The following is a 23,674-nucleotide window of genomic DNA, read 5'->3' on the forward strand; positions in this document are numbered from 1 at the left end:
TGTACATGTAAATCAATGACATTTTAAATATACATGTATGTGCATCTTATTTTGTTTCGACATATAATTTAAACATTACAGTCCTTGATTTTGTCGCATTTTTTAAGAAAGAAGGCATACCTTTAAGTACTCTCCGTTGTCTATTTTTACTTAGGTCTGCTAAAAAAAAAGGTTAGATAGGACAATTACCAGTTAAGCTTGGACTTTTAGTAAGGCGTGGCATTCTCAATTACATATTCTGAAAATTACACAGCTTTCCTTCACTGTTGAAATATACATGGGGTAGAAATTCGGGCACATGCCAATTAGTGTACCGCATAACCGATAACACTGGCTCGTCCGGCAAAGAGGTGGAGCTTAAGTTGTTTCATCGTTGTCAACAACAATTTAAAGTTCCCGATGTTATTAATTTCTTAACCAATGAGAACCTATTCGCCATTTGACAAATGCTAATTACGAAGCGCCGAGAATGCCACGCCTTACCGAAAGTCCAAGCTTACTTGGGAATGGTTCTAAATTCAATTACACTTTTAGATTTCAACATTAGGTTTCATTACTTTTCATGTTGAGCGACCGCTGGTTTTGCGGCGATGTGAAAAGTCTAGAGCATTAAGAAATATAAACTGAGAAATTTAGAAGGTTACAAATGTTTGAGTACAATATATGCCATGCAAAATGGTTGTATATAAATGCTGATAAACTATAGAAAACACCAAAATGTAACAGACGGACGGTCATCCAACGCTGGGGGGGATATACGAAGAGGAAAGTAAAATTATTTTAAGGTATTCGTAAAGATGAAATTAATGGATTAAAAATTATGGGAGCCGGGTGAAATAATTGTGTGAAAAGGACTAGTATTCAATAAGAAAGCCTATTTAAGATCAATCAAAAGAGAGAAAAAAAATTTAAAAGGCGTTATTACGCCTTTCCAAAAGGCGTTTTTACGCCTTTCTAAAGGGCGTTATTACATTTTAGGCGTTATAACGCCTTTCCATTTAAAAAGGCATTATTACGCCTTTTCAAAGGGCGTTATTACATTTTAGGCATTATAACGCCTTTCCATTCAAAAAGGCATTATTACGCCTTTTCAAAGGGCGTTATTAAGCCTTTCCATTCTAAAAGGCCATATATCGCCTTTCCAAAAGGTGTTATTTCGCCTTTCTAAAAGACGTTATTATGCCTTTCCAAAAGGCGTTATTACACCTTTTATTTCCATTACCATTACTAACTGAATTAAGGCCTTTCTAAAAGGTGTTATAACGCCTTTTGGAATAGAAAGGCGAATTAAGGTAGGATTCTTCTCTGGTTTCTGTCTAGATGAAACACTCAAAGTAGATTTGCTTATGTGTCTTATATATTGAGGTGTAAGGAATTTAAAAGATCATATTTTTCTTTCCTCATCACAATTGTACAACTTTAAATAGAAATGGTAAACTGCGTTTGAAAACTATCAGGGACTATATTTTTGGCGGAATGGTGGCGTATGAAAATATCTTCTTTTCTGTCTCTCAAAATTATAATAGAACAATGAATTTAGTTATAAATTTTACACAATCGAAGTCTTCGAGAAATTTTCAAATGTAAGTTAGATTAATAATGAGGTACTAAAGTTCCAAAATATATCAAATAAATATGATTTTTCAAACAAACTAGAAATTTATTAGCTTTTAAACGCTTCCTAACAAAGTGCAGATTTGAGCCAAAAATCAATAAAAAGTATTTTTTTTTTCTTAGTAAACGATAAAAACTTTTTGTTTTTGTATCATTTTGTACATTTATAAGACTACTTTATTATATGTGAAAATAAGAAAAAGTTAAATATAGGAAGCATATGAAAATAACTAATATATCCTAAAAAATTAAGAAAAACAGAGAAAATTCGGATTAGCCAATATCCAGTTAAGTTAAATTATTAATTTTTGTGTAAATTTGGTAATATCTTGCTATAGACCCGATATAGTAATATGTTTTTATGCAAAAAGAACAATCATTAAACTTTTGAAATAGAAGTAGGTATCACATGATTGGCAACAGTTATTTTTTATTCTTAATGTCAAGGAAAAAGATAATGACCTTGACCTGACCTTGCCTCTAATATAAAACGGTCAAATTTAATTTCACTGATACTATCACTTACTGGTATTGTCTTCTTGATTCTGTGAAAATTTCATTAATTTTTAAATATTAGAAATATGAGAAGAATCCTACCTTAACGCCTTTTAAAAGGACGTAATAATGCCTTTTAGAAAGGTTTAATAACGCCTTTTTGAATGGAAAGGCGTTATAACGCCTTTACGAAAGGCGTAATATATCTGGAATACTGATGCCCCCATATGGCAACATAGCAAAGATTAAACTTTTCATGAACGCAAATTAAATAGATGTATGTTGGTACACAAAGTAAGGTCATATTACAAGAAATACAATTGTGAAATATGAAAGCCCTGTATCACCTCGTCATAAGTAATGACCAAGAATAAGTTTTCGGAAGGTAGGTCAAACTCCAGGGTCAAGGTCAAGGGGCCAAAATTTTGTTGGTTTCCAAATAAATGTATGGTAACAAGGTTAACATATGTGGAGTATGAAGGCCCTATCTCCCCACCTTTCATAAGACATTTGATCTTGGAATTTTACCTACTTTAAAAAAAAAAAAAAAACCTTGATCATAACTTTTGAAGGGTTATGGGGATGTCTAGCTTCAAATATTTAAACCCTGTGATAACACATTTCACTGGAACCAAGAACTTTGATCTTTTGACTTTTGAGTTTTACCTACATTTTTAAAACTTTTAACTTAGTCATAACCTTTGAACGGTTAGGGCTATTGCTCTCATACTTCGCATATTTAGTCCTTGTGACAAGACCTTTCTTTCAGAAACCAACAATAATGTTGACCCCTTGACCTTTTTTTGACCTACCTTTCAAAAACTTATCCTTCGTGCTAGTGCTTTCATATTTCACAATTGTATTTCTTGTGAGAAGGCCTTAGTTTGGGTAGCAACTAGCTGCGGAACTGTAGCTTCTTTCTCCTTAAAGACGTTCGATCCTGATATTTAAAGTCTTAAACTTTTTTTGCCAAGTATATTTCTAGTTTCTACATACATAGCTTAATTAAAATTCAAATCAAAAAATGGGGGTCAATATGCTTCTTTTGGCTATACAGTACATTTAATATGACCTTTTTGCACTGAAATTTGTGTCTACATTAAAAAATAAATCTTCGACAATTTCCCAGCAATATTTCTATCCAATTAAAGCACGAAACAAAATGAATTCTAAGTCTGTTTTAAAAAAGATACTTTAAAATTGTAACTAAGAAACAGTTTCAAATTGCTTCGCATAATCAACTAGTGCTAATTGTAACGGGGACCGTTACAGATGTTCCCCAAACGCTCCCCAGTTCCCTTTTTGTGCCTAATTCCTGTAAGACATTTTTAAAAATATTATCAGTATCGGAGGATTTCATCAAAGAATTATAAAAGGTACAATGATATCAACTATATGTCATTTAACGCATTGTACGCGCACGAACGTGCATGTACATGCAAGATGATCATAGCATGTTGCCTAAACAATTAACATATCTATATATCGTGAGAATAAATAAAAAAAAATTCTTTACAATTTTTTTTTAAATATTGGCCATTTTGCGTATTTCACGCGTGCAGGTGCATGAATGAATGTTCGTGCATTCAAGTTTGATAGTACCATTATGTAGGAATCCATTATACCTATTTATATTCTAAATTTTATCCGGTTTGGTTGAAAACTAAGAAAGTTATAGGCATCTAAATTTTCAGCCAATCAGATTACAGCACAAGTACATGCGCATGCTTTTCATGACAATTCTCATATACCATGCTGTAGATCTTTATAATGTATAACCGTGTTAAAAATTTCAAAGAATTTTGTCGGAAAACAAGAAAGATATTGAGACTTTAGTTTCAGCCAATCAGAGCAAAGCGCAAGTGCATGCGCGTGAGATCTTGCTATTTTGACCAAGTCATCTAGTCTATGCTTCTAATATATCCTTATATTATAAGTTTCAAATTATTTCATTAAAAAATTAAATAGTTACATCTATATCAATTATATTGGACATTTCTGGTGTTGCACGTGCGCGCTCTTGCAAGCACACGTGCATGCACATTCTTTCATGATAATTCTTTTATATCAGGCTGTAGATCTCCCTAATGTATGACTATATTCAAAATTTCAAAGGATTTTATCAAAAAACAAGAAAGATATTGAGACTTTAGTTTCAGCCAATCAGAGCGAAACGCACGTGCATGCGGGTGAGATCTTGCTATTTTGACCACGTCATCTTGTCTATGCTACTAATATATCCTTATATTATGAGTTTTAAAACATTTCATCTAAAATTAAAAAAATTACGGCAATATTTATTACATTGGTCATTTCACGTGTTGCACGTGCACGCTCTTGCAAGCACGTGCGCGCAAAATGACCTTTGTTCCGCAAATCTACATAACATGCCTACTGACCCTAAAAAGGTTTCACCTTAGTCGGATGTGTAGTTTACAAGATCATTCGCGGAAAAGATTTTCCCAGGAAGAAGAAAAATAATAATAATAATAAGAAGAAGAAACAGAGTAAAAACAATATGTTCCCCAACTTCGTTTGGGGAACATAATTATTTGACCTTTCTGCACTAATAAAATGTGATTTTTCTGGCATTGAAAATTAAATAAGCAAGAAAATTATTTTAAAGTCTTAAACTTTTTCTGAATTTAAGCAAATAGGTCAAAGTTATCTTGAATATCTAGATAAGAACATCAAAAGTGGAAATATATTATGTTAATTTTCGGATATTACTAAAAAATTGTCAATTTTACGTTAAAATTGGCTCAATTTTTTCACGGATTTTCAGAATATATTTACTATATTTGTCCCACTTTGTTGATAAAATTCATAAGAAATAATTCAATAGATATTTCAGAACCATCATAACACATTTCACTGCAAAAACAGCTTTGTGTGCAACCAGTATGGAAAAATAGGAATCCAAAATAAACAGTACTGTTATATTTCAACAGTGAAAAACTGATCATTTTCGTCTAAAAAAAACTTCCGTCACAAAATATAGTCCCTAGTTTAATTCTACTTGAATGGAATTTAATCGCGTTCTTTTTTTTTCATTGAATATAGTTCAATTTGCATTGTAGAATTCAGATTTAATGTTAGAACTTAAAAATGATGCAGAATTTAATAAATAAATGACATGACAAAAATCCACTCAAAAGTTCAGGATCGAACGTCCTTAAGAAAATTATGACAGATAAAAGAGAGAGCTACAAATGCATTGAACAAACCTAAAAAAAGCCGATTTTTTTTGTCGCTCACTTAAGGTATTATTGATTGATGTTTTTCCCAGCTTTATAAGTGATATTCGATAATTAACCATACATTTAATTCTTATTCCTAACTATTTATTTACCTTTCAAGGGTTCAAGAAGGGCCGTTTGTGGAAGGGCGTAAAATTGGAATCTTTTAAACCGACATTCCAAATCCATAGAGGACTGTTTCGGACTGTCAGTAAAGTATCGATAATTGGAGTAAAATACGAGTAAATGTATATGATTAATTAACTGGCATCATTTTAAGGACAGATGATACAAAAAAAAAAAAATGGATGCCTGGATTGATATATATTTTTTGGCCTAATTTCATTGCAAATGATGCAAATAATAAATTTCTAGAATATAAAGAAATTGTAAACCTTCTGTGATGTTCAGAAGTCTACCCTTATGAAACCATCCTTGTTAATCTGTACAAATATTTTTCACTCTAAATTCCATTTCTGTGCAAATTTGAATAAAAAAATAAAAACTGCGCGGTGAAAGTAATTCATTTTATTCATTTAAACATGATCTAAGTTGTTATTTTCAAATTCTTTGACAAAAGTTTGTTTGTATCATCTGTCCTTTAGAGCGTAAAAAAAGCATAAACTTATTTAACTTGTGATTTCTAAATGTTGAATTAATTTTATTAATTATCATTATGTGAAATGACTTGTTTTAAAAGAGTACATCTTTCAATTTACTGTAGAAGAACTTTTTCCGCGTGGTATTAATTTACGCTATGTACGCGGTCACAAATTTTCCGCCGAAATTTGTCCAAGCGTACTAAATATAAATGTAAGTCATATAGTGACAATCTAGGAAATCCGCGTAATTTTCTACTCGTAAATTAAACAGAAATTGAGATTTCGCGGAATTATGACCCCGTGGAAAAAAAGAACGTTTACAGTATCTAAAAAATAAACCTTTCGTTGTCTGTTCTTCATATTCACATCTTGGCTTTATTCCACTCCAGTCCGAGGACAACTGACAAGTCCGGATTTGGGATCCGCCTATGAGATTGTAATGTTTGTTACAAGAATAGTTCACTGTTTTCCCGTAAGTGTATTCTGATCCCAGAACTACTCCATTATCAAGGGAACCTGGATCTCCACATCTTATTTCTGTTTCAATGTTTAAAAAAGTATGAACGTCTTTAAACATTCAATAAGGAAAAGCTAAAATAAATTATATTTAGAGATTTCTATATTTGGCAACTTACCATTCGAACAACATTTTCCATTCCAACCATTTGCACATAAACATTTATTTGTATACGTCCCTCCATTATAGCAATTCTGATTACATTTCTCTACGTCTCTATACATATCAGGGGAAGCACACATCTCAAATTTTTGACAGTAGGTGTACATTGATACATATCGTATTCGAAGCCTGAATCCTCCCCCACAACTCACACTACACGAACGCCAGGCTTCCCAATCCCACCACCGACACCTACAATAATCCCAGGTGGGTGCATAACCAGCAAATACTACCAAACTGTACAGTACTAGGATAATTGTTAATGAAAGCTCCATTGCGATGTTAACTAAACAATTGCAATTAAAAGATTAGAGAACTTCCCCGTTGTTCGCTAATTATAAGAAATACAGGACACAATACACGTATTCTGAAATAAAAAAAAAAATCCATGATCTGCATTTTAGCTCACCTGAGCCAAAGGCTCAACTGAGCTTCTCTGATCAAAATTGGTCCACTTTAAGTCTTCTCAAGAACCAGTGGACCAATTTCAACCAAACTTGCCACAAAGTATCTTTTGGCAAAGGGGAAGTCAAGGCCAACACCATCTTCTAAGGTGAGATAATTATGAACAAGAGATGTTTGTAAAACACTTATGCCCCCTCCTCCAAATATTTAGACATAAAAATCCAAGGGGCATAACTCTGTCCAAAATGGCCCGATCGTCTCCAAAGGGCATTATAATAGTCTGTCCAAAATGGTCCGATCGTACCCAATATAATTTTAACTTAGATATTCTTAAGATAAATCTGTATACCAAGCATTTCAATACGTGCAATGCAACCTCTGCAAAATTAAAAAAAACAGAAACTGATTGTGGACCGACAGACAGCAACAAAGTAATATGCCCGTCCTTCTTCGAAGAGGGGGGGGGGGGCATAATTAGTGAAAATTAATAGTGGCATGATGTTGTTTTATTGTGATTTGATGAATAGTTCTGATATAAATGAACTAATATGTTTAGATAAGTTTCGTAAAACTGTTCTTAAATTATTTCATACCTGAACTTCCTACAATTGTAAACATTAAAAATGATTTTTTTTGACAACAGTCATACCCCCCATGTGAGGGCTTTAGTAAAAATAAGTTTCAAAGCATCTTTTAAAAATCCTCTTCTCAAGAACCACTGGAAAGATGAAACTCATGTGGAATCAAGTAGTGTAGATTCAAGATTGTTCAAACCATGACCCCATTGGGGTAGGGTGGGGCCAAAGTGTCCAATCAAAGTTTTACATAGGATTATATGTTCTTCTCAAAAACAGTAAAGCTATGACTGGTCAAATTTACATAGACTCATTCACAGGTAGTGCAGATTCAAGCTTAAATTGTCCAAATCAGCTCTTGGGGGTTGGGTGGGCCATAACGGGTATATAAAATTTACGTGTTATAACGCGAAAGTTTTGCAAATTAACGCATAGCTTTCGCGATATAACGCGTAACTTTCGCGAATAAACGCGTAACTTTCAAGTTATTACTCGAAACAAAATATCGCGAAACTGTTTGCTTAAGTCATAACTCTCTTTTGATTTTGTGATCAAGTTTATTCGTTACAATGATAAGCTAAAGGCTATTTTGATCTTGGACTATCATATGGTACAATCTTCAATTTTCTGCTATCGAATCCATTTTACCGTCACATTTTTTTTCTTCCTCAGCGCTATTCAATCAATTCAAAGTTTATGCAAGTCTTCCAAAGATTAAATTTCAAGATTATGAATTTTGGAAAAATTAACCCTTTTCGGCGTCTTCTTTATACCCTCTCTAGACGATTTGAAAAAAAAAATTATGAAGATCAATATCCCAGAAAATTACGGAAGCGTATTAGGGCCGCAGCAGTATCTTTTTTTAATTTGTTTTAAGAAATTATCAATTTGCTTAAACAAATTAGTAATTTGTTTAAACAAATTAGTAATTTGTTATAACAAATTATCAATTTGTTATAACAAACTAATAATTTGATACAAAGGATTACTAATTTGTTATAACAGATTAATAATCTGTTATAACAGATTGATAATTTGTTATAACAAATTACTAATTTGATATAACAGATTAATAATTTGATATAAACAGATTACTAATTTGTTAAAACAAATTAGGAATTTGATAAAACAAATAACTATTTTGGACAAAATTTGAAATGTATACAGATCTACGAAAGCCAGAAACAAAATATCGCGAAACTGCTTGCTTAAGTCTCAACTCTCTTTTGATTTTGTGATCAAGTTTATTCATTACAATGATAAGCAAAATGCTATTTTGATCTTGGACTTTCATATGGTACAATCTTAAATTTTCTGCTATCGAATCCATTTTACCGTCACATTTTTTTTTCTTCCTCAGCGCTGTTCAATCAATTCAAAGTTTATGCAAGTCTTCCAAAGGTTAAATTTCAAGATTATGAATTTTTGGAAAAATCAACCCTTTTCGGCGTCCTTTTTATACCCTCTCTAGAAGATATGAAAAAAAATATTTTATAAAGATCAATATCTCAGAAAATTACGGAAGCGTATTAGGGCCGCAGCAGTATCTTTTTTTAATTTGTTAAAACAAATTAGTAATTTGTTTAAACAAATTAGTAATTTGTTATAACAAATTAATAATTTTTTATAACAAACTAATAATTTGTTATAACAAACTAATAATTTGATAACAAAGATTTCTAATTTGTTATAACAGACTAATAATTTGTTATAACAAATTACTTATTTGATATAACAGATTAATCATTTGATATAACAGATTAATAATTTGTTATTACAAATTACTAATTTGTTATATCAGATTACTAATTTGTTATAACAGATTAATAATTTGTTATAACAAATTAGGAATTTGATAAAACAAATTACTATTTTTGACAAAATTTGAAATGTATGCAGATCTACGAAAGCCAGATCAAATCAAAAATCTTTGTAGGAGTCGGATTCCTGAAAATAATTTGCAACTGTCAAAGTTTTTGGCAAGTTGTCAAGTTGTTTGAAATGACACCAAGGTCAATGACCTTGTGACCTTGACTGTGACCTATATGCTAAAAATAGCTTTTTCGAACTTTGTTGCCATCAGGCGCATAGTGTTTCACAAACACATCTTGTTTTTAACTTTTAAGTTATGTTCCTACAGGGTATAATTCTTAGTCCAAAATGATTGATTGCTTAATTTACTAATGGATGGTTTAGTTGTATTCTCGCATCATTTCTCCAGTACATCTTCTGATGAAAGGATAATTTATAATAAGTCCATGAAAGTTTCTGTCTGTGTTCATCTTCAGCCATAATCAAGTTTCCTAAGCATCATTACTATATACATGCATAATATTTCTCGAAATTACGCGAAAGTTTCTCTTTTAAATACGGAAGCGTATTAGTGCCACGCAAAATTTTTTTTAAAGTTGGTAATTCCAACTTTAAAGTTGGTAATTCCAACTTTAAAGTTGGTAATTCCAACTTTAATCTTGGCTTTTCCAACTTTAAAGTTGGTAATTCCAACTTTAATCTTGGCTTTTCCAACTTTAAAGTTGGTAATTCCAACTTTAATGTTGGAAATTCCAACTTTAATCTTGGCTTTTTCAACTTTAAAGTTGGTTTTTCCAACTTTAATCTTGGCTTTTCCAACTTTAAAGTTGGTAATTCCAACTTTACAGTTGGTAATTCCAACTTTAAAGTTGGTAATTCCAACTTTAATGTTGGAAATTCCAACTTTAAAGTTGGAATTACCAACTTTAAAGTTGGAAAAGCCAAGATTAAAGTTGGAAAAACCAACTTTAAAGTTGGAAAAGCCAAGATTAAAGTTGGAATTTCCAACATTAAAGTTGGAATTACCAACTTTAATCTTGACTTTTCTACCTGCTTTTCTTAGTTTCTTATTTTTTTTAATCTTGGCTTTTCCAACTTTAAAGTTGGTAATTCCAACTTTAAAGTTGGTAATTCCAACTTTAAAGTTGGTAATTCCAACTTTAATCTTGGCTTTTCCAACTTTACAGTTGGTAATTCCAACTTTAAAGTTGGAAAAACCAAGATTAAAGTTGAAATTACCAACTTTATGTTGAAAAAGCCAATATTAAAGTTGGAATTACCAACTTTAATCTTGACTTTTCTACCTGCTTTTCTTAGTTTCTTATTTTTTTTAAAGTATCACAAACTTAATTAAAGTGAAAATAACACACTGAAATAGATTTCTTAGCAATTTATTATTGCAATGTAGGGGTAGGGGTTCGAAATGAGGGGGTAGGGGTTCGAAATGGGGGGGGGGAGGTAAGAAGAGCGGACGGGATTATGTGGAGTTATATTATGGCACTTTTACAATAGGAAATAGATATAAGCACATTAAAATAAATTGTTGAACTCTTTTTATCTGTGTTTGTTTTATTTTTTTTACCTTGACCTTCCTTATGACCTTATATAAAACTTCCAACTTTAACTTAGAAATCTTTATATTCCTTTAAGTTCTCTTGTGTATTTCTATTGATAATAACTTCATATAAATTATGTACACAGTATTCCGTACATGACAGGATTTCAACTTAACCAATTACAGATATTAGTCATTTAATATGTATTGCATGAAAGAATTAGACAACAATTAAATACTCAATGTAATCAAATTTTATTTAATCAAATGAAACATTTTCTGCTAAATTATATACAACATAACTAAATGTATCAATTCCGTACTGGCGCGGATCCAGGATTTTTTTTCAGGGGGGTGGGGGGCACCCCAGCCAGAAATACTCAGTATGTTGACAAGCAAAAAATTAATAAGTAAATAAATAATAAAATCCTTCTTTAAACGTTAAAAGTCAAAGTTGGAAAAGCCAAGATTAAAGTTGGAAAAGCAAACTTTTAAAGTTGGAAAAGCCAAGATTAAAGTTGGAATTACCAACTTTAAGTTGGAAAAGCCAAGATTAAAGTTGGAATTTCCAACTTTAAAGTTGGAAAAGCCAAGATTAAAGTTGGAATTACCAACTTTAAAGTTGGGAAAGCCAAGATTAAAGTTAGAATTTCCAACTTTAAAGTTGGAATTACCAACTTAAAAAAAAATATTGCGTGGCACTAATACGCTTCCGTATTTAAACACAAAAGTTTTGCGCTATGTACAACGCGAAGGTTTCTCGCTATAACGCGTAATTTTCGCGTTATTTAAAGTTGGAAAAGCCAAGATTAAAGTTGGAAAAGCCAAGATTAAAGTTGGAATTACCAACTTTAAAGTTGGAAAAGCCAAGATTAAAGTTGGAATTACCAACTTTAAAGTTGGAAAAGCCAAGATTAAAGTTGGAATTTCCAACTTTAAAGTTGGAATTTCCAACTTTAAAGTTGGAATTACCAACTTTAAAAAAAATATTGCGTGGCACTAATACGCTTCCGTATTTAAACGCGAAAGTCTCGCGTTATGTACAACGCGAAGGTTTCTCGCTATAACGCGTTATTTTCGCGTAATTTCGCATAATTTTCGAGTTTATTCGCGTTATAAAGCGTAAGTTTCACGTATTTTCGCGTCATAACGCGAAACGTACGCGTTCATTGGCGAAAGATTCGCATTATAACGCGAATGTTAAGTGCTTCTTCGAGAAAGTTTCGTGTTATAACACGAAAGATTAATTTCTGTAACATACCAAAATGAGCTCAATGGGCTTTCGTAATACAATGAAGCGCATTGAAGTGGTAAAATTTTCCGTTCGAATGGAACGTTTTGAGCTATCTTTAGAACGTTGTTTGTCATAGGATGACACGCCCATTTCTTTAGGAATATATAAAACGGTCAATTTGTTTATTCGAATACCTGTAGAACAGGTTTTCCATAAATATAATAGCCAATCAAATTAACAGTCTAAATAAACACCGAGTAAACACGTGTTCGACCGAAACATGTGTTCTGGTAACTTCAACAGACATGATAAATTCAGAAATATGCAAATATTCGTAGCAATTTCTGTTTTACAGAAGCGGGGAGTCTCTAACTCTCCCTTCTTATCTTTTTAAAGCTCCATTTCAGTGTAACTCATGTTGCTCGTCGCGAAGAGTGGGGTGTCTTAAAACATAACGACGAATATTTCTTTCTCATTTCTAAAAATATGGGCGTGTCATTTTGTTATAATTGACGTTCAAAACATGACTCAGAACGTTTCATCCAAACGGAAAATTTTACCACTTCAATGCGCTTCATTGTATGCCTATCTCATATGGAAACATCCACAGGCCCTTGGATCGTTTTTTTTTCAACACCTCAATTTTTTTCTGAGCGATGTATAGGCCTGTGGAAACATCCTATTACATAACATCCCCCCCCCCCTTTGACTTTTCATTACTGAACTGATGTGCTAAATAGAGCGATGTGGCCCATGGACCTCTTGTTTGAATGTTTTTTAAAGTTTTAATTTAGATATGTACACATACAGCAATCCCTCAGCTGTTCATGTACACATATACATGAACAGCTGAGGGATTGTTATGATCGTAAACCATAACAATTTTGATGCACCAGGTGTTTCCCTCTTACAGAGATGAAATATATATTATATGTACATGGAATATGTACATATGTAACTAATTTAGAATCATACAAATCATCAACTTTCACCATAGATCTAAACTAGAGGTACTGTGAACACTAAGCTCATTAATTCTAAGTGATACCACCTTACCCATATTGCTATAAAGGCAAAGTCCATGTTTTACTCTGGGGGAGCCAAAATAAGTGTCAGCTCAAATAGTAAAATAAGAAGTGCATAGTAGCATTACTAGTATACATTTATTGACTAAGTTCGAGCACAGGCCTTTGGGTCGCTAAAAAAATTGTGTGTAATTTTTTTTTCTGAGCGATTTAAAGGCCTGTGAGTTCGAGGGCAACATGCGTTTTGTCGGACCCAAAAACCAACGGCCTCAGGCAGACAGTTTGGTTCGAGGGTCGACAAAACGCATTTTGCCCCAGAACTCAGCCAATAAATGTTTTCTTATACCTTTCATTTTATTTTTTATCAACATGTATTTTTTTACTGTCTTCTAGGGCTGGGTATTGGCCCGAGATTTCGTATTGCGATATTTTTAACTGTATTGCAATATGTATTGCGATATGTATTGCAATATTTTCAATGTAATGTAAATGGCATTTTCTTACTATATTTACTTTAATTTACATGCAGAATGTACATAACTATGATAAATAACCAACTTGGAAAAAAAATTGTTGATTTCATTTAAGTTATGCTCTGAACAAAACAAAACAAAACAGCTTCTGACTTACTGTTTGGCTTAGTAAAAAACTTTTATCAGTCCATTTTTATATTTAATGACAACATTCCTTAATCTAGGCATATTGCCAATATATCGATATTACAAAATCGTATTGCGATACAATATTTTTTGTCATTGTATTGCAATATATTGAAATATCGATATTATTGCCCAGCCTTACTGTCTTCCGTGATGTAACCGCGGGACCGCCACTTTTGAACATCAACGAATGCAAATGAGATGAAGCTCCGCCAATTCTGTGACGTAAGCGGTCCAACATCTTATCGACCGGTCCAACATAGATTTTTTTATGCCCGCTCAGCGAAACATTAGAAATGTTAGACTTTTTTCGTATAGATTTGTACAGGAGCAAATTTTCAAAGGTATAACAATATGTATTGTTATACCTTTAAAAAAAAAGTTTTCACTTTATGGTGCGTGGCATTTATCCCCGGGAAAAATGTTCAAAGACAACACAGTATCAGTGAAAAAAATTCACTATTAATTACTTCAACAGAGAAAATACATGTAAATAACATGTTTAGTTAATTTATCTTGGCCTAAGAATACTTGAATTAATTACAAATTGAGTATTATATTGTAAATTTCTTTTTTTTTCAATTTAGATCTAGGGGCAGATCTCTTTAGTGTGCAGTGTAGAGAGGGTTCTTAATCTCATTTTCATTCGTTGGTGTTTAACAGTGACGAATCTGAGGTTACATCACGGAATACAGTTTAAAATACATACATGTGTGTAAAAATTAATGAAGTAATTAAAGTAACTTAATTAAAGTAAAAAATAATGAATAATCTGTGAATGTCTCCTTGTCGTTTTATTCATTGGTGTAAAAGGAATTGCAGATAAGAAATGGGTACCTCCAAACAGTAACAGATGGACATACAGACGAAGGACATCTCGATCAATATACAAGTAATGCACCCTCCCACTTTTAAGCCGGGGCGTATATTTAAGACGATTTGAATTGTTTATAACATAAATGTATTTTCCTATATATTCTTAACAGTAAAATATTGATAGTACATTGAGACCCAACCCTACCCCGAATTATAATTTAAGCAATCTTATACATGTAATAAATATCACCAATCGTGGCTTTGCTGTTCTTGAGAATTTTTTTATGCGCCCGGATTGATAGATCCGGGGCGTTTATTGTTTTTGTCTTGTCTGTCTGTCTGTTTGTTTGTCTGCAAATTTAACCTTTGCCATAACTTTTGAACCATGAAAGATAGACTTCATATTTGGTATGTAAACTCCACTAATTAAGCTCTTTCAAATGACACTAAGGTCAATGGCTTTGTGACCTTGAATGTGACCTATATATGCTAAAAATAGCTTTTTCCTGCAAACTTTAATCTTTGCCATAACTTTTGAACCATGAAAAATAGAAACTTTATATTTGATAAGCTTCACTCATAAAGCTCTTTCAAACGACACCAAGGTCAATGACCTTGTGACCTTGACTGTGACCTATATGCTAAAAATAGCTTTTTTGAACCTTAACCATAACTTTTGAACTATGAGAGATAGAGACTTCATATTTGCTATGCATACTCCACTAATCAAGTTCCTTTAAATGATGCCAAGGTCAATGACCTTGTGAGCTTGACCTGTATGCTAAAAATAGCTTTTTCCAACTTTGTTACAGCTGGGCACAAAGTGTTTCACAAACACATCTTGTTTTTTTTTTTTCATTTTGATGAATATTGTTCCCATATGGTAATTTGAATTTTAAATTCTGTAAAATATTTATTAAAAGCTACTCCTACAGTTGCAGTCTTGCCAAAAAGAGACTTAATCAAGGATAATTATTTTATTCATTGCTGTTGTAAAGTTTAAAGTCCCAACTGCTATTTTTCCTTTGTTATAAGTACAAACCAGTAGAGCTACAGTCTCGACAGAGACTCTGCTTTTAGTTATTTCCCCATGAAAGGGCTTGTGGCATTCAAACAAACTTGAGTCCCTTCTACCCAAGGATAATCTGTGCCAAGTTTGGTTGAAATTGGCCCAGCCAGTGGTTCTTGAGAAAAAGATGAAAATGCAAAAAGTTTACGACAACAATGGACAAATTTTGATCAAAAAAGCTCACTTAAGCCTTCAGCTCAGTTGAGCTACGGTAATAGATGAATAAATCAATTTGTACAATATTACAATTTCTACTTTAACCCCCTAATGAATACCAGTTGTGCTATATAATGATCCACAGGTACCCTAATCAAAATGCAAGAGAACTCATTTTTAAGTTTATTGAAAAGTGACAGGATTTACAAATGTCAACAAAATCTCTCAATAACAAATAGACTTGGCTTGTCCTCTGACTGTCATAAGCCACTGACAATATGATTTTAGTTCACTATCTTATTAAGCACATTTTTATGATAAAAATACATACAAAACAGGTCCTGCAATATTTATCATATGACAAGAAAACTGCAAGTATATCTGTGTATAAAACACTCTAAACAATTAAAAAAAAGACACAAAAAGTCAACATCTGGGAAATTTCAATAGGTCAAATTTTAATACATGTAACATGGTTTGAATGTAAGATCATTCCCATAATTTTGACCCATGATTATATTCACTAAATCAAATGACTTAAAATCAGATTTACCTCAGTATGCTAATGTCATTGAGAATGACTATAGAGTTTGGCATATGATTATATCATGCAAACTGTGCTTATAAAAATAAACACCTTGATCAAAAATGTTTGACTAAAAATGGAAAAAGATGTTATTAAGTAAACAATTACTTTTCACCTACAGTATGTAATGTGCAGTAAGAAAGCTATCAGGAATTTGATAAATGACATTGAGGCATTCAATACATGTAAAAACTTTCACCTACATTCAAACATTTCTGTGTATATGTAAGTATGAGCAATGTTAGAGTTTCTTACAAAATACGAACCATCATCAATACTACAGACCATTTAGACATCTTTTCAACAGCAATATTCATTTCATAACTCTGTAGTAAAATCATGACAACAAGCTTAACTTTTCCTTAAACAACACCATCACACATCCTATGAGTTAAAAAGTACTTAATGAAAAATCACTAATCTTTGTCACTGCCCATGTAATCAGGCAATTTCAAGGTGCAATACCCAACCCCTGTCAGACTTCTTGGAAGGGCTCCAACTGTTTCCCAAATACCAGTGTAAATATCATAGCGAGATACCAATTTTTGTCCTGTTTTAGTCTGAACATTATATCCTCCTAACACATAGATCTGGTCATTGTACACAACACATGAGGCTTCTTTGTGGGAAATGGATAAAGGGTTAATTATAGTCCACTGGTCGGTGTTTGGATCGTAACACTCTGACTGCATGACAGGTTGTGCTTGCTGGTTCACATTCAGATTGCAGCCTCCAAAAACATAGAGTTTATCATGAGCAGCACACATGACGTGCCAGCCCCGCGGAGTCAACATGGCAGCCATGTCCTCCCATTGGTTGTTAGATGGATCATACCGTTGCATGTCTGGAGTGAAGTGATTGCCACTGTATCCTCCAGACACGTATATATGTTCACCATACACTGCACCAGCATGAGCATGATAGGACATAGGCATGGAGGCTATAAGCTCCCACGTGTTATCTGCTGGATTGTAAGCTTCAGCGGTTGCCAAACTGCCATCTTTAAATTTTCCTCCCACAGCATAGATTCGGTTATTCAATGCACCTGCAAAGAAGTATGCCCTTTTGTGTAACATAGGGCTCACCTGAAACCAGCTATCAAATCTTGGATCATAACGCATAACAGAGTTTACAGCTGACTCCCCATGAGCACACTGGGTTGTGCACCCACCAAGTACATATAAAAAGTTATTGTACACAACAACCTGCATGTGGCTCAATGCACTGGGCAAGGAAGCTATTTCTGAACGGTTTAAAAGACTGTTTGATGTTATTTTGGAATCAAAAACAAATATTTCATCATGTAGGCAGGGGTTTGGATGAATTTCTCGTCCCCCAACACTGGCTAGCCTCTCCATAAAGCACCTAAGTTGTGTATTTACCGAGTTGTCTAGTGGTTGGGAATGGGGTACAACATGGTAATTGAGAGCAGCAAGCACCATTTGTCGTAACTCTGGTTTCTCCATCATCTTATCGACGGCTTGCACATGCTGTACAAGATCGGTGGGGTTAATTAAGGGAAATCTTATGAGACTCATTAAACGATTTGCCTGTTCATCTTGATTACTATTCAGTCTATACCATTCCCATGTTATATGGAAAATTTCTATCTCCTTTAAGCAAAGTCTATCACTGTGGAGGCAGTTTACCATTTGATCATAGGTTAACAGATGCAAGGTACCTTCTTTTGAGATCTCACGCAGGTTTCTAGCGATAAACACATCAATCTGCTTCAGTGCATTTGTCATACTGTACAATTTAGCAGTATTGATGAAGTCATAAAAGTTATTTACATTCATTCCACTCAAGAAATTTCTCTCACAGAACTCTATTACGGGCGTCACTTGCAGATGAGTAGCGGCAGCAATAACGTCAAAGATGTCGTCCCCCTCCAGTGTGGTGGTAGAGGTGTAGATTATCTCCAGAGTTTTCTCCAGACCTTTGCAGGTTATGCCTTTCAGTTCAATCTCTCGCTGATTGCTTTCCCTCATACCACTGGTAAACATAGATCGGAAGTAATCCGAGCACGAAACAAGGATAACCCGATGAGCCTCAAAGCGATGACCTATAATAATCCAACAAATTATCAATGTGCTGTAAATTTAACTGCTATATTGACACTTAAAGCCTGGAATAATCAGTAACTTTAGTTTTTCAACTATATATTAAGAACATAAAAAGTATTTGAAGGAAAAACTTGCCATTTTCGTGTTGGTACGTATAGTATTTAGAGGTCATTAATATGTAATGGATGCTTCTTTTAGCCAGAAAATTTAACTTTTATAAATGATGCCATTTATATAATGAACGTGGTATTAGTTTATTTTTTTAAAAGTGTATTCAATTTGTTAGCCCCATGTGTATACAAGTCATTAATTTCAATATTAAGTTTTTACGACATGTATATTTTCAAAACAAGAGGCCCATGGGCCACATCGCTCACCTGAGTAACTTGGGTGATGCAGTTATTTACCAGATTCCCCCTCTTGCTATACCTATCATGCCCCACTACCCCTTCCCTTTTATGATTTTAAAACTTTAGAATCTACACTACCCCAGGATGCTTCCATATAAGTTTCAGCTTTTGAGGCCCAGTGGTTCTTGAGAAGAAGATTTTTAAAGATTTGTTCTATATATTTCTATGTAAAACTTGGATTCCCTATTGTAGCCATGCCCTACCCCGGGGGTCATGATATTAACAATTTAATATATACACTACCCAAGGATGCTTCCATATAAGTTTCAGCTTTACTGGCTCAGTGGTTCTTGAGAAGAAGATTTTTTTTAAAGATTTGTACCATATATTTCTATGTCAAACTTGGATTCCCTATTGTGGCCCCACCCTACTCCCGGGGGTCATGATTTTAACAATTTTATATCTACACTACCCAAGGATGCTTCCACATAAGTTTCAGCTTTACTGGCCCAGTTGTTCTTGAGAAGAAGATTTTTAAAGATTTGTTTTATATATTTCTATGTAAAACTTGGATTCCCTATTGTGGCCCCGCCCTACCCCCGGGGGTCATGCTTTTAACAATTTTATATCTACACTACCCAAGGATACTTCCATATAAGTTTCAGCTTTACTGGCCCAGTGAATCTTGAGAAGAAGATTTTTAAAGATTTGTTCTATATATTTCTATGTAAAACTTGGATTCCCTATTGTGGCCCCGCCCTACCCCCGGGGGTCATCATTTTAACAATTTAATATCTACACTACCCAAGGATGCTTCCACATAAGTTTCAGCTTTCCTGGCCTAGTGGTTCTTGAGAAGAAGATTTTTAAAGATTTGTTCTATATATTTCTATGTAAAACTTGGATTCCCTATTGTGGCCCCGCCTACCCCAGGGGGTCATGATTTTAACAATTTTATATCTACACTACCCAAAAATGCTTCCACATAAGTTTTAGCTTTCCTGGCCCAGTGGTTCTTGAGAAGAAGATTTTTAAAGATTTGTTCTATATATTTCTATGTAAAACTTGGATTCCCTATTGTGGCCCCGCCCTACCCCAGGGGGTCATCATTTTAACAATTTAATATCTACACTACCCAAGGATGCTTCCACATAAGTTTTAGCTTTCCTGGCCCAGTGGTTCTTGAGAAGAAGACTTTTAAAGATTTGTTCTATATATTTCTATGTAAAACTTGGATTCCCTATTGTGGCCCCGCCCTACCCCCGGGGGTCATGATTTTAACAACTTAATATCTACACTACCCAAGGATGCTTCCACATAAGTTTCAGCTTTCCTGGCCCAGTGGTTCTTGAGAAGAAGATTTTTTAGTGACCCCACCCTATTTTTATCTTTTCTTGATTATCTCCCCTTGTAAAGGAATTTGGCCCTTCATTTTAAGAATTTAAATTCCCCTTCACCCAAGGATGCTTTGTACCAAGTTTGGTTAAAATTGGCCAATTGGTTCTTGAGAAGAAGTCGAAAATGTGAAAAGTTTACAGACGGACGGACAGCTAGACAGACAGACAGACAGACGGACGGACGACGGACAAAATGTGATCAGAAAAGCTCACTTGAGCCTTCGGCTCCGGTGAGCTAAAAACAAAAGAAAGGACACCCTCCCTAATTGTGATATTCTACTATTTTAGGGAACAACTCTCATACTCTATTTAACTTTAAAACTTATTCGAGTTTTTCTCTCACCTTCAGCAATAAGGGTGACGTCACAAAGGATTTTGTCATTTTTGAGCTTGTTGAGCCCCTGTAGAATCTTCATGCCATGTTCGGGCCGCTCCTCGACCCGGTACACCTCACAGGCGGGGCTCTCCTGGCCCTCCTCAGCCATCCTCTTCTCCAACCTTAGCCTCTTAGCATTGGAATGCTGGGTCTGACTTACAGGCATTGGCCATTACCTCCAACTTTCTGATTCCTGCACATCTAAAAGTACAAAATGTTATATTGCTTTTGCTTCTGCTTAATATGTAATACTGGTATTATACATTTATTGCATAGCCAGGGAAAATATGATTTTTTCCTTTCTTGAATAAATATTTATATTGCCAAAACATTCATGCAGTTAATTATCTCTCCTTAAAAGAGGGTGTGACACTTTCTGTGAGCAAACTTTAATCCCCTTTATCCTAAGATGCTTTGTGGCAAGTTTGGTTGAAATGGCCCACTGGTTCTTGAGAAAAGGTCACAAATGTGAAAAGTTTACAGACAACATATGAAAGACTGATGCTGGAAACTAGTTGATCAGAAAAGATTATTTGAGCCTTTGGCTCAGGTGATCTAAAAATGGCAGTCTACTAATGGATATGTGTAGACCATATACTTTTAAGGCAGATCCAAATTAATATGTTGCATTGCAAAACAAATCTGTGCAGTTATTAGTGGAGATTTTACCCATTCCCTGTGGTATATTTTTTCTTGTATTTTTTTTGGTAGTCATATTACATTAAACTCTAAAAAAGAAAAATAAAAAATGTGTATCTAAGTAAGTTAGTTTCATAAAAATTTTGCCTCCATATTGTGTATCAAAATCTAGCTCTAAGGAAGCTATGATTTAATCAAAGTTTAATCAACATAAAATTGGGATACACTGATAATTAATTGTAATCTCATCCTATTCCAGAGGTCCCTGATCTGACAAGCTTTGATTTCCTATTGTGGTGTCATAAATTGAACAAATCAAATCTACTTCACAATATGAGGATGTCTCCATATAAACAAAGCATTTTACAGCTTTGCTGTTTTTGAGAAAGATTTGTTTTATTTTTTTAAATACATTACTTAGTTTAAGATTAATTGTCTATCTGCTGTAGGTTCCAACATATACCGGTGTGGTGACAGGTCAAAATGTGCACAAGTTTTATCTCTTATTTGAAGATATATATGACTAATAGATTTGATGTTCCTAAAAAGAAGGTTTTAAATGATTTTTTCCCATATAAAATGTTGATTGCACATTGTCATGCCACCTTATTCTTTGAACGTTCAACAGTGCTTTTAAAAAAACTTGTATCTATATTAGCTTTTCAAGCTTTAAATTTTGCTAGTTTCGATAGTCCAGCTAACCAGACCAAGATCCATGACCCAAGACTTTATATTTCTCCCTCCTTTAATAGTTTTGTCATCAAAGACATAAAGGATATTCACCATGTTCACTATCACCCACAAGTTCAGGATGAAACAGGAGGAGAAAATGTATCACCATGATTACTAGACCGAGTCAAACTATTGGTCCCTATATTACTTATCAAGTTATCATGTGCTCTAGTTACTGAACTACCCAAGTAGACACTTGCAGAACAAGCCATTACACATGTATACTCTATTCTCAATATATCGCTAGTTCCATTGTGCAGGAATTTTATTTACAAATGTTAACTATTTTCTCTTAATTTAATTCAGTCACTATCATCGATATATGCTATCAAATAATAAAACATTGAGCATAGAAAAAATATTGGCTATTCGTTGTAAGTTCAGTGTAACTTACAAATAGAGTTTTTGATAGGCCTGAATTTCGCGAAAGTTATCTCCTGTTGGTCGCCATATTGGAGGTTGACTCGGTGCTTTTCCCTCTTTGTCTTACCAACTTTAAGAGGTTGTAGCAGAAATATTTGGTGGAAAATCTTTAATAAATAATTTTTTTAAATAAAGGAGGCTTCCAAAAATTTATGTACTTCAGAAAAATAATGATTTCTAATTCAAAATAGCAAATTAAAAAATTTTTTTAAATTGGTTGAACAATGAAGGAATATGAAACATTTGGACCTCCAGTATGCCTGCCAACGGGAAATAACTCATGCTAAATTCTGGCCTATTGAAAATTATTTATATCCAATTTTCAACGTTCCAAATAAGTCTGAGGCACCAATTTAAATAATAATTCTAAGAGTGTATATGTATTTTGCAAGCGGGATATGTGAACTATACTATTTTCATTCTCGACCAAAGGTCATTAGATTTATTCATGATAAATATATTCAATATACATGTATTAGAATGGCCATAATGACTATAGGTATAAAGTGATTCATTAATATGCTATTTTCGGCGTTGACGTAATACTGATTTAAGCGCCTAAAATATATTTTTGCCCTTTAATCTTATATTAAGCTATTCCTTTTTGACCTTATATTACAAAATATATAGTTTTCATTTTAACATGCTTTAGCTAAATGCAAAATTGAGCCAAGGGACCTCTGGGGCTACATTATGCGTAAGAATGAAAATACAGGCTTGATGGGATGTCAGAAATGCTTACGGGTATATTTTACCTATTTCATTATCAAAATTGCATCCAATAACATTTCTTTGTCATGAAACCATCCTGAAAATCCGTTGTCATTGATTCTTTTGAGATGATGATCGTCAATTTTTCTGAGACAAACAGGAAGTGACGACAAAACTAGCGCATGTGAAGAGTTATCTTTCTTTATGGAGGTGCGGATCCCACTACATAATATTCAGTGTGGAAATACAATACATGTACTTTATTTCACCAGATAAAGACGAATCAGTATATGCAAAATAAAATTTCAGTTGCGCCTGATTTATTTACTAAACGGTATACCAGATGGTAAAGAATATTACAATGCTCCAAAATATTTATTTTTAATTCAAAAATCAAAGTTGTAATAAGATTGACTAAGGTTTATTTTCCTATAAACTGACTTTTTGACAGTATACCAC

At 33.5% G+C, this 23,674-nt stretch overlaps 2 protein-coding genes across 2 annotated transcripts; both read right to left on the bottom strand.

Moving 5' to 3' along the window:
- Nucleotides 1-46: 46 nt before the first annotated feature.
- LOC134279856 (C4b-binding protein beta chain-like) lies at nucleotides 47-6,952 on the bottom strand. Its single transcript, XM_062762276.1, has 3 exons — nucleotides 6,586-6,952; nucleotides 6,290-6,487; nucleotides 47-159 (listed from the first exon to the last, which is right to left on the bottom strand). Exons 1-3 carry the CDS (start codon nucleotides 6,902-6,904, stop codon nucleotides 47-49), a joined length of 630 nt encoding a protein of 209 aa, XP_062618260.1. The 5' UTR covers nucleotides 6,905-6,952.
- A 9,153-nt stretch (nucleotides 6,953-16,105) lies between these two features.
- LOC134279852 (kelch-like protein 9) lies at nucleotides 16,106-23,419 on the bottom strand. The gene is made up of 3 exons (XM_062762271.1): nucleotides 23,260-23,419; nucleotides 20,678-20,911; nucleotides 16,106-18,586 (listed from the first exon to the last, which is right to left on the bottom strand). Exons 2-3 carry the CDS (start codon nucleotides 20,874-20,876, stop codon nucleotides 16,938-16,940), a joined length of 1,848 nt encoding a protein of 615 aa, XP_062618255.1. The 5' UTR covers nucleotides 20,877-20,911; nucleotides 23,260-23,419; the 3' UTR covers nucleotides 16,106-16,937.
- Nucleotides 23,420-23,674: the final 255 nt, after the last annotated feature.

Source organism: Saccostrea cucullata, unplaced genomic scaffold, assembly GCF_032062105.1.
Source record: "Saccostrea cucullata isolate Sc308-1 unplaced genomic scaffold, CSIRO_AGI_Scuc_v1 ctg614, whole genome shotgun sequence".
NCBI lineage: Eukaryota > Metazoa > Mollusca > Bivalvia > Ostreida > Ostreidae > Saccostrea > Saccostrea cuccullata.

What these genes read in the sequence shown, in the direction of transcription:
- LOC134279856 (XM_062762276.1), bottom strand. Translation starts at nt 6,904, where the DNA reads ATGGAGCTTTCATTAACAATTATCCTAGTACTGTACAGTTTGGTAGTA. An exon ending in TGGAAAATGTTGTTCGAATG is followed by an intron (nt 6,488 to 6,585) that starts GTAAGTTGCCAA and finishes ACATTGAAACAG; the next exon opens with AAATAAGATGTGGAGATCCA. An exon ending in TGAAGAACAGACAACGAAAG is followed by an intron (nt 160 to 6,289) that starts GTTTATTTTTTA and finishes CTTTTTTTTTAG; the next exon opens with CAGACCTAAGTAAAAATAGA.
- LOC134279852 (XM_062762271.1), bottom strand. Translation starts at nt 20,876, where the DNA reads ATGCCTGTAAGTCAGACCCAGCATTCCAATGCTAAGAGGCTAAGGTTG. An exon ending in CGTCACCCTTATTGCTGAAG is followed by an intron (nt 18,587 to 20,677) that starts GTGAGAGAAAAA and finishes GGATTATTATAG; the next exon opens with GTCATCGCTTTGAGGCTCAT.